This window comes from Zeus faber, assembly GCF_960531495.2.
Source record: "Zeus faber genome assembly, chromosome: 1".
In the NCBI taxonomy this organism is placed as follows: domain Eukaryota; kingdom Metazoa; phylum Chordata; class Actinopteri; order Zeiformes; family Zeidae; genus Zeus; species Zeus faber.
Genome location: NC_137193.1, coordinates 12,219,174 through 12,230,317, shown reverse-complemented (window position 1 = coordinate 12,230,317; position 11,144 = coordinate 12,219,174). Strand labels below are relative to the sequence as shown.

Here is an 11,144-nt window from a genome sequence, read left to right as displayed (position 1 = left end):
TGAAGCATTACAGATAAGGGTTAGGTATTAGGTTATGAATACCTAGGGTTGGTTATGATTGACCACGATTCTATGAACTGTAAAACATCTATAAATAAAACACGAAAATAAGACATTTACAGGGTTCAAAGGACAATATCTCAGGTAATGTTCAGGTTTAGGGGTGAAAATCTGAAATCTCTCTCTAGAATGTGATTGGGTTTTTTTGTGAGGTTAGCGCCATCTCATTGTGACACACTGCAATTGAATAAATGGCTGTGTTTACAGTCAAAATCAAACACGCCCCGTCAGGACACATGAGAAGGAGGGGGGATTCCAGGCAAATGGCAACCGGCTGGGAAGTGCATTCTGGTTAGCTGGAAACTGGCTGAGACTCGGTTGCAATTGAGCTGTCAAACGGCTGGAAGAGGCCTCTCTTCAAGTGGCTCCTACTGTATGATTAAATCCAGACCTTATAAAATGGCATTTAACACGGTGGCCCTATATTTGTAAAAGCTGCTTAAGCACCTGCAGACTGCAGACCGTTGACTGGGACATAAGTTCAGGTGTCCGATGTTCAGATAACTATTGAATTAATTCTGAGCTTTATATTTCGGCTGTATGCTGCTCCTTGCTCTGATGTGACGCAGCATTTCCTTTCAGCGGTCACTAGAGTACTTCCGTAAATCCTTGACAAAATGCACATTAATTTCCCCCTAAATGAACACAAACAACCCTTTAGTTCCACAACTATTTATTTTGGTCGCGTGTGGAGAAGATGAATACAAAAAGGCGAATCAATACAAAAGCACATGAGAAAATAACAAATCCTTATAGAAAACTATCCTGGCAAAAATAAGCTATGAAGAAAGAAGTAAAAAAAAAAAATGCCTTATGCAAATGTCATTCATGGCAGTGTAAAATAAAGTGGTTTCTTTAAGTCCCACTGTGACTGGGGCATACATCGTAGCACCATTCAGCCTGTTGAATCATACAATAATTCAAATGACATTGTCTTTTGGAACCGGGGGGGGTGGTCATAGCAGGACATTCAAAGTTCATTTTACAATTAAAAAAAAGGGGGGGGGGGGGGGGTCGAGATCTGCTTGCAAACCAAGAAACATCTACAATGACAACTGCAACACTGCTTGAAAGACGCAGGTTTGAGGGGTGGGTTGCACAGTCAGAATACAGTATAGAAAAATAACTGGCAACATACATGGTTTGGAATGCCATTAAACCTGCCCAGAGACCCTTTCTTAGTGTGTGTGTGGGTCCCATTTGAGATGCAGCTTGACACTGTATGTCAATCTTTTCTATATTCTATCAATTAAAAGGTAATAAACATATTTTGAATTGTGCCTGATAAAATTATTAATATTTTGAATGTAAAGTGGCTTTAAATATTATACTCACACATAACGACGGCCATTCCCATGCTCAATAATATGCGATTAGCTACTGCACAAAGATGTGGGTTGATACCTTTGATTACACAACTTTGGTACACTTTCCAGCCGTTTTGAACACACGAGAATGTGTAAAAAAAAAAAGGGTCAAAAATCCACAAAAGACCACCTGAAGACCCCATGACTTGAAAAGCGCTTAATGCTGTGAAAAAAAATTCATGCTGTGATGCATTATCAATAACATTTGAAAATCTGAGATTTTTGTGATTGGATGACAAGCACTTTTTTCTGGATATGGCTCAGAAAAACCCACTGATCTTCAATGTACCCGGACATCCCATACATTTTCTGAAAGGTGTCTATATTCTTAAGAGTTTCATGAGGCAGTGATCGTCCCGGAGGCCACAATAGGGCATTTCATACACTAAGGTCAAGTTTCAAAAATTGCTGTCATCACATTGAAATAGTTCCCATGAGGCCATATCACTCATGGATGCAACTGGGCTCTTTGGATTCACAAGAGTCTCGGCTTTGTAGCCACACCTAATTTCTACAGTGTCATGACTGTTTCGGTACCACAGTGTGCAGAAACAGGGGGAAAAAAAAAAAAAAAAAAAGGCAAAATTACATATTTTCGCTGCATTCAGAAAACTATGTGTTCAGGACCCTGAAGCTAGCATACCCTATGTAGCTGACATATGTCAGGAATGGCTGTAATGGTGAGACTCTTGCGCCTCTAATGAACCCAATTTTATTCAGATATGTTGATGTGAGAGGTCAAGGGACCCGTTTGAAAATAGGTACGCCTATTGATCTTTGTCAAAAAAAGATTGCCGACTTTGGAGCTGTTACGCCCGCTTCTCAGCAAGCTAGCCAATAGCATGACACGGTTAACAGCTACGGAATCCTCTGGAGATTTCGTTTCCACTCATAGGCTTTAACTCAGCTTAAAAACTGAGCTTGCAAGAGCTCATCAAACACGGAGCGTGCCGTGGACCCGCCGGCGGGTCCGTTGGGCTAATCGGCACCGTGCGATGCCACTGACAATTTACGGGCAGAGGGATTTACTGTTTGTGTTGCATACCTTCACTGTAGACACACACCGATCTAAGAAAAACAACAAAAAAAAAAAAAAAGGTAAAGACGTCAGATCGAATTGTTTGCAGACAGACGCAGACAAGCAGGAAGGGAACAACCCATCAACATTAAACCCGTTCAATTATTTTTCTTCTCCTGCCCCCAATGGAACAAGTCACATGTCGCTGTCGCTTTTCTCACTCTGCATGCGGCGCTTCCCTCTGGACGGCCCCACGGCCACTTCCAGCTTCACCGCCGCCTTGTCCTGCAGCCTACGCCACAGGAGGGAGAAATAAAAATGACAAGCCATCATCCACCATCATCTTGTGGTGTAAAGTAATTGCACGGATTAATAAATAACAATAATAAATGAATTACTTCTCTTTGTCCAGCAGCTCCTGGCCGTCGTTGATTTTTTTCAGCATCTCGTATCTCTCGCGTCCACGGACCTGAGGGGAAACTCGCGTCAATCAAACTGAAGCGGACTCCAAGAATAATATATATATGTACGTATGTATGTACATATATATATACAGTGGGGCAAAAAAGTATTTAGTCAGCCACCAATTGTACAAGTCCCACTTAAAAAGATGATAGGAGGCCTGTTATTTTCATAATTACTCATCATTACTATGAGAGACAAAATGAGAAAAAAAAAATCCAGAAAATCACATTGTCTGATTTTTAAAGAATTTATTTGCAAATTATGGTGGAAAATAAGTATTTGGTCAATAACAAAAGTTCATCTCAATACTTTGTTATATACCCTTTGTTTGCAATGACAGAGGTCAAACGTTTTCTGTAAGTCTTCACAAGGTTTTCACACTGTTGCTGGTATTTTGGCCCATTCCTCCATGCAGATCTCCTCTAGAGCAGTGAAGTTTTGCGGCTGTCGCTGGGCAACACGGACTTTCAACTCCCTCCAAAGATTTTCTATGGGGTTGAGATCTGGAGACTGGCTAGGCCACTCCAGGACCTTGAAATGCTTCTTATGAAGCCACTCCTTCGTTGCCCGGGTGGTGTGTTTGGGATCATTGTCATGCTGAAAGACCCAGCCACGTTTCATCTTCAATGCCCTTGCTGATGGAAGGAGGCTTTCACTCAAAATCTCACGATACATGGCCCCATTCATTCTTTCCTTTACACGGATCAGTCATCCTGGTCCCTTTGCAGAAAAACAGCCCCAAAGCATGATGTTTCCACCCCCATGCTTCACAGTAAGACTGGTGTTCTTTGGATGCAACTCAGCTTTCTTTCTCCTCCAAACACGACAAGTTGAGTTTTTACCAAAAAGTTATATTTTGGTTTCATCTGACCATATGACATTCTCCCAATCCTCTTCTGGATCATCCAAATGCTCTCTAGCAAACTTCAGACGGGCCTGGACATGTACTGGCTTAAGCAGGGGGGACACGTCTGGCACTGCAGGATTTGAGTCCCTGGCGGCGTAGTGTGTTACTGATGGTAGCCTTTGTTACTTTGGTCCCAGCTCTCTGCAGGTCATTCACTAGGTCCCCCCGTGTGGTTCTGGGATGTTTGCTCACCCTTCTTGTGATCATTTTGACCCCACGGGGTGAGCTCTTGCCTTGAGCCCCAGATTGAGGGAGATTATCAGTGGTCTTGTATGTCTTCCATTTTCTAATAATTGCTCCCACAGTTGATTTCTTCACAACAAGCTGCTTACCTATTGCAGATTCAGTCTTCCCAGCCTGGTGCAGGTCTACAATGTTGTTTCTGGTGTCCTTTGACAGCTCTTTGGTCTTGGCCATAATGGAGTTTGGAGTGTGACTGTTTGAGGTTGTGGACAGGTGTCTTTTATACTGATAACGAGTTCAAACAGGTGCCATTAATACAGGTAACGAGTGGAGGACAGAGCAGCCTCTTAAAGAAAAAGTTACAGGTCTGTGAAAGCCAGAAATCTTGCTTGTTTGTAGGTGACCAAATACTTGTTTTACAGAGGAATTTACCAATTAATTCATTTAAAATCCTACAATGTGATTTCCTTGATTCTTTCCCCCCATTCTGTCTCTCATAGTCAAAGTGTACCTATGATGAAAATGACAGGCCTCTCTCATCTTAATTGGTGGCTGACTAAATACTTTTTTGCCCCACTATGTATATGTATATATATATATATATAATAAAACAATTCTGAGCAACTCTTCATGTTTGACCCATCGTTTTCATCAGCATTATCCTACATCATGAATGTAGGAGTATGAACTCACATGCAGCACAAACATCTCCTTGTCCTCCTCCTCGCCACTAGAGAAAGGCTTCGCTTTTTTGGCCGTGGATGCGTCAGGGACAGGCGTCCTCTCTAGGGAAGCAAGAAGACAACCCATCACTTCATCCGCCAATAAGGAAATGCCAAACAATGAACAAATGTGCTGCAGACGCACCGCAGCTCTTTCACGGACCACTCGGGGGGCCGCTGACCCCGGTTTAGGGTTCCCTGTGCTGGGGAACAGAATGCAAAGGAGGAAGTGGCAGCAAAGCACTCTGGGATATGCCTGGCATATCAGCATCAGATACTTTAACGCTATTGATAGTGTGGCAGAGCGAGGGGCGTGGTTAAGCCGCGGCCTGCAAAACGCCGGCACGGGCTTCTCCCTGTGGCGTTGCGCCCAAGTCAGGGAAACCCGTGCCCCAGCGGCGCTGATTGGCTTGACTCGGGTCAGGAAGTTTTCTTAATGTGTGTTGTCCCACGAGCGGGACCGCAGAGAGAGAGAGAAACGGAGACACCGAGGCCAACATGCCACAGATAGTATCGCAACATTCTGCCAATTCCGATACCTGAGAAGGTAATCTCTTCATTGCCAGCGAGCCAAATATCAAACTATTATCCAACAGCAAAAGTAAGAAGCGCCATATATTTGCAGTTTCTAAAAGGTATGTTTTCAAATCCAAGCAGGTTTTTTAAATGTATTGATAATTCTTCATTTAAACAATACTCAGCCCGAAGGTGGGACACGGTGGGCTACTTACTCCTTTTTTTGGTGGATTTGGTGCCGTTCTGAGCCTTGGAGGCGTTCTCCTCGGTCTTGCGGTCGCGTCCGGGGCAGGCACACACTCGCACCTCAAAACACCGACGGCCGAGGACCTGACACCTAGAGGAGGTGGGGGTAGAGCTCTGGATCACTAGGAGCTGGGATTTCTACATCTTGTGTCAATCCAAAGAAAATCATGAATGAGATGATGAAAGTGAAATGAAATGTAATAAAGGAGACTCACTCGGGCGTCTCCAGGGTGAGGATGGTGAGGATGGGCCGACGGTTCATGCCGCCCATGCAGGAGCTGTTGCACATGAAGTTCAGCAGAACCGTGGTGATCTCTGAGCCGAGCTGCAACAGGAAGTGCACGGCGACTTAAACAGCATCAAACCGAGACGAGGTCAAGCACGCACGCACGCACACACACACACAAACCCATGCAAGTATGTTATGTACACACACACACACACACACGCACCATAAGTTTTTTAATGGAACAAACCATGTTTCTATTTCAAGAACTGAAAAACCAGCAATCAACACAATCCACTTTAATTGATTCTGCTGATATCCTGGAAGCCCAAACAATGCCATCATGAAGCCACACAAGTTTAAGGTTTATCAATCAATAGGGTAGTGTGTGTGTGTGTGTGTGTGTGTGTGTGTGTGTGTGTGTGTGTGTGTGTGGGGGCTCCTACCTGCGGGGGCTCATAAGGCACGATCACACTCTGCCTCTTGGTGTTGACGTCCTCCATGTATTGGGCTCGCTGGCTGCCCTCCACCCGGATCAGGTGGCTGCGGTGCTCCACCACTGAGACGGACCGGGAAAAGGTGAGACGGAACAAGGACAGACGGATAGAACTGGGTGATTTAGAAGGCAACAAAAAATAATAACAATAAACGTTTAGATTGCCATGAGCACCAAAAATGAGAGGTGGAGAATTCCAGGTAGGTTCAGAGAGTAAAAGTCCTGCCTGGTTTTCACTACATCCAGGCTGCTTATAGGCAAACCCACACGGTTGACTCAAAAATCTTGGGAGTGGAGTTTCACTTTTCGGACCCGGATTTGCCACCATCGAGTTTATTACAACTAAAAGTAACGTTCATGGGATTTTTACAATAAATAAATAGATAGATAGATAGATGATAGATAGATATATCATAGATAGATAGATAGATAGATGATAGATAGATGATAGATAGATAGATAGATAGATAGACAGACAGACAGACAGACAGACAAGTCTTACCATCTTCGCTCTGGTGGTGGGGACAGCGGCGGACCACGTCGGCCACATACTCTGACTTCTTGTAGACAGCCGTGGCCCTCAGCAGGGCGCCCTGCGGTGGCTCCTTGGTGACCAGCACCTCCACCGGGCAGGTCTTGGTCAGCTGGCAGTACAGCTTGTTCAGGACGGGCGAGTACTACGACAGGAAGGAGGGGGAAAAAAAAAAATCAGTCTGAACTTTTCGTCAACGTGACCAGCCTCACCAAGAACTGCATTTCAACGAAGACAACGATGACCGCAACCAAACAAAACCTCAAACTCTGGCTACTTTCACCTAAATTTAAAAAAAAATACTTGTCCATACCCGGCTAGAGATCATTTTTAACCCCATCTGGTACTGTAGAACCTGGCAGAGAAACATGTCCCGTCATGTTGGAACAGCACTCTGCAGCACTTCCCCCAGAGAGGCGAGTAACGGGGGGTGGTGGTTTGAACGCTGTGACACCCTAACCCAAATACACGGCCAATGGGGAGACGCCGAGGGACGAGTCACCCTGGAAACCTGTCTGCCATTGGCTGTCGAAACACAGTGACTGGCATCTCCACTTTAAGCTTTCTACCAAATCTTCACAAATGAATGAGATTCCACTTGAATGCCACGAGACGGTCGGAAAGGATGGATGGATTTTAGCGTGCCGCTGAGGTAAGGGGTTACTTTATGGTTAAAATAACAAGGTTTTCCCACCCGCCCATTTATTTAAAATAATTTCGGGCCAAGGAAAACTAATTTAAGAAAAGGGAATTGAGTTGAAATACCTGAATAAAAGAGGCTCTCATTTATTCAAGAAATTCAGTTATAAATGGTACAATTTAAATTGTTCTATTGATTTTTTTAATAAAATATAATAAGTCCATCATAACCAATTTGGGAGGCATGTGGTACACTTGGGGCGGGAGGAATTTCTTTTGTTAAGCTGAAGATCTCCAGCAGCTGCTTTCCTTTCGATCTGCACCGTTGCTGTTCCACGATGAGACGAAAATTGGGCTGAATATTCCTTAAAAATAAAAAAATAAAAAAACTACTATACTATGAAACGATACTATGCAACATCTAAAATAATATATTGCAGCTAGGGCAGTCAGGATCAGTTGATTGTCATATGAATAATTGTAATTAACCACAAATTTGTCTTTTTGGTTCATTTCATGTCACTATCAGAGCTAAAGCCTACGATAGTTTACTAATACACATCCATCTAGGCTTGGGCCATATCCCAAATATTTTATTGTGATGAAGTCCCGCAGAAATATTGCGATACATATGTATGACAATTAATCGTCAATTAATTGCTAATAATTGAATTGCTAAGATTTCAAATGACACCATCGAATGAACAATCTGAAAAGCGCGCTCTCCCACAGATCCAACATGGCCCCGCTCTGCTGCAGATTGTTTAACTGTCACCGTTCCCGTTTGCCTGGATCGGGACCTTTGAACCCGCCCCCTCTCCACCGAGCTGACTGACCCTTCTGACGATGGAAACGGAGTGTAACCAGTTGACAATTCTGTCTGACATCGACTACTTGAGGGGGAATGTAAATGCTGCTCGCGCCGAGCGGAGCAACGGTCTCACGTGTGACAGATGAGATGGCGCGCGTATTTTATTTCCTGTTAAAGTAACACACCTGAAGGTGTACACACCTTCATATTCATTTTTTGTGATGATACAAGAATGCCTGTTACTTAAATTTTACAATAAATCTTTGACTGAAGAAAATAACACGCATTTTGTGTTCTGTATATCATAAGTGATATTGAGCTTTTATGTTGTAAATTAATCTAGGACTGTTTGTTAAGGTTAACAACTATCGATTAAGGAAAGTCTTTTAAGGTACCATCCCTCCGCATACTCAAAATGACTGGATTTGCCGTGAATTTGCCGTAAATTTGGACACAGTGAAGGAGATCTAAACAACACGTGGTCCCACGGACGGACAGGGAATAATATTGTAATATTGGTCCGAGCCTAATTGGCATAAAACATTAGAACATCAAAAATCTGGGTAGACAAGTTAATGCGCCTCAATGCAAGGGATTGGAATGCACCCGATTCACACTTTCTATGTCACGAACGACCCGACGAGCCCCCCGGACGGCGTCACTTACGGTGGAGGTGACAGACTTGGCCATGCCAGAGTTCTGGAATCTGATCTGGAAGCCGAACTCTCCCGGGTAGTCGCTGGTGGTGGGAACCGTGGAGGCCGGCGGGTTCAAGCAGTCGATGGATGGGACAGCGGGAGCCAACTCGAACAGGCGGTCGTCAAAACCCTCATGGAGCGCGGCGTCGGGCTCCAAAACATGGAACTAGAGTATGAGCAGTAAAGGTTGTTTAACATGACAATTCAATTCAATTAAATCACAATTCATCTGATAAATGAGTTCTCCCCCATTCATGGCATTACCCAGGCATCGTCGCTTCCCGTCGGGATGACTGATATTGACGGCGTCAAGCTGGAGCAAAGCGGGAGGGGACAGATAAGTTAAAATACGGTCTACAAACAGAAAATTATTCAAAGCGTGAAATGAAAAGTCTTTGGGACTTACACACTACCCCACAGAACCTGAAAGGAGTCCTGGCTCAGAGGAAGACTTTCTGATTTATCCCCGCTATATTCCTCCATGGCTCCTGGCACCTGTAAGCAGGAGGAGGCTTCCGATTACTTCGACTGATGTGTGATAGTAGAGAAAAAAAAAAAAAAAAGCTGCTGAACCCCCGAAGATAAATAAATATGAGTCAAATTATCTAAAAGGAACATTCAGCTATTGTGGCTTGGCCTGGATAGGGGTACAGTGTTGAGAGCTAAGTTATGGAAGGAAATACAAAAGATCAGGAGCACAAACAATGAATATCTTTTAAATGTATGATGCAACTTGACGCAGTGGGAGAACACTATAACCGAATAGCAGAAAAATCATCCGTAGGAACAATATGCAATGATAATCACAAAGCATCACGTAATCTGCTAAAACCTATTGACCAAATATAATAAACCAAATCGCGATGTTCCGTTACGAACACTGAATATAGATAATTGGACAATGACAACTGGTGCGTCCATTAGATATGGACGCACACAAAAAAATATTTAACTTCATTCAAACAATCAGTACCAGAGCCGTCACAACTATCACATTATCGCAATTATTTGGGCAGATTCTAGTGAAATAACATGAACATAAAAGGAAAATCATCGATTTTTTTTTTTTAATCAATAGTCAACTAAAACGTCAGGACGGGGACTGAACTAATTATCAGTCATGTGGATATCATGGCCAACTAGTTAGAGCCTCGATAACTTTACGGTAATGACGTTGTATGACGTCATTTGGCTGTATCGCGATATTACGACAAGCACGATCGAAAAGCGCTCAATCAAAGTAGGCCACGGGCCCGGAGATCGCAAAACACTCCACACGAGCTTAAGTCGGATTTCCACACTAAACCGCGAGCTTAACTTTATACTTCGGTAGGGGCTCTTTTTTTTTTTTTCGATATAGATTCGATCGGATCGAGATGAAAAACCGCGTCCAAAATAAAAACACCGTCGACCGCCACTTCCCAAGGGGCAGGCCCACGCGCCTCCGATCGATTTCTACAGCTTCCGCGACTAAACCGGTATCACAACCTCGACAAGCAAGTGTAAAATCGATAACAACCCCCCTCCCCTCCCCCTTGACGCCTTTCTTCCGAGACCCGTTTGAGAAACCCCATCGCTGTTCGGTGCGGATGCTGATGCTGATGCTGATGCTAACGCTAATGCTAACGCTAACGCTAATGCTACCACCTGGGTCGTGGCGTCCGCGTCTCGCCTTGCAGCACCAAACGTTGTATTATTCTACTTGGTTCGACCTCACGCACGCCGATAGGGGAACGCGGCGGCGGGGGGGGAGGCGAGCCCGTCCGCATGCAGAAAGGCGTCGGCGGGACGGGGAACCCAAATGTTTTGGTTTTGCGAAGCGGCCCACGCCGCGTAGGGGTTTTCCGCAGAGGCGGGGAGGGTCGCCCACCGCCCGGGGGCGAGGCGGAGCAGCGAGGCGTTCCCGGGCGCTCGGAAATCACAGGACCCGGATCAGAATGGGTCCCGCTGGCCCAGTACGTCGTGTCACTTTCATGTACGCTCAGTTCGTTTTCGTATGTAGAAAGTTTGCATCCTAGCGCTAAAAATAAATAATAATAGACAAAAGAAAGACCAAATTGGATGGTGATAATGGCACGATGCGTGGATGAGTTATGGCAGATTGACATTTTTTGGTGAACTTTTCAAATTAAGTGCAGCCAAACTATGGGGCGCAGCAAAAACCCATCCGATAAATTATATCCGGGGCGGTCCAGACATGCTCTAGTCCAATTTTGGTGGACGTCGCACCAAATTCAAAATTCTCCAAAAATTGCGTA

General features: G+C 44.4%; 1 protein-coding gene across 3 annotated transcripts; it reads right to left on the bottom strand.

Annotated features, from left to right (window-relative positions):
• Positions 1 to 722: 722 nt before the first annotated feature.
• Positions 723 to 10,749, bottom strand: LOC307234052 (cellular tumor antigen p53-like). 3 transcript variants are annotated; one of them, XM_080005610.1, is made up of 13 exons: positions 10,534 to 10,749; positions 9,293 to 9,381; positions 9,151 to 9,199; positions 8,855 to 9,052; positions 6,709 to 6,883; positions 6,157 to 6,269; positions 5,700 to 5,809; positions 5,454 to 5,575; positions 4,694 to 4,785; positions 2,844 to 2,914; positions 2,667 to 2,737; positions 2,473 to 2,495; positions 723 to 960 (listed from the first exon to the last, which is right to left on the bottom strand). In XM_080005610.1, the coding sequence occupies exons 2-13, from the start codon at positions 9,367 to 9,369 to the stop codon at positions 916 to 918; spliced, it is 1,146 nt and encodes a 381-aa protein (XP_079861736.1). In that variant the 5' UTR covers positions 9,370 to 9,381; positions 10,534 to 10,749; the 3' UTR covers positions 723 to 915. The 3 variants fall into 3 exon arrangements, 2 of the variants coding, with proteins under 2 accessions (XP_079861736.1, XP_079861735.1); XM_080005609.1 differs by having other exon boundaries at positions 10,608 to 10,719; XR_013844291.1 differs by lacking the exons at positions 723 to 960; positions 2,473 to 2,495; positions 2,667 to 2,737 and adding an exon at positions 4,868 to 4,925 and having other exon boundaries at positions 2,848 to 2,914; positions 10,608 to 10,719.
• Positions 10,750 to 11,144: the final 395 nt, after the last annotated feature.

What these genes read in the sequence shown, in the direction of transcription:
- LOC307234052 (XM_080005609.1), bottom strand. Translation starts at nt 10,655, where the DNA reads ATGCGGACGGGCTCGCCTCCCCCCCCGCCGCCGCGTTCCCCTATCGGC. An exon ending in TGCCTTATGAGCCCCCGCAG is followed by an intron (nt 5,810 to 6,156) that starts GTAGGAGCCCCC and finishes TTCCTGTTGCAG; the next exon opens with CTCGGCTCAGAGATCACCAC. An exon ending in GGTGTGTGTCTACAGTGAAG is followed by an intron (nt 961 to 2,472) that starts GTATGCAACACA and finishes ATGATTCAACAG; the next exon opens with GCTGAATGGTGCTACGATGT.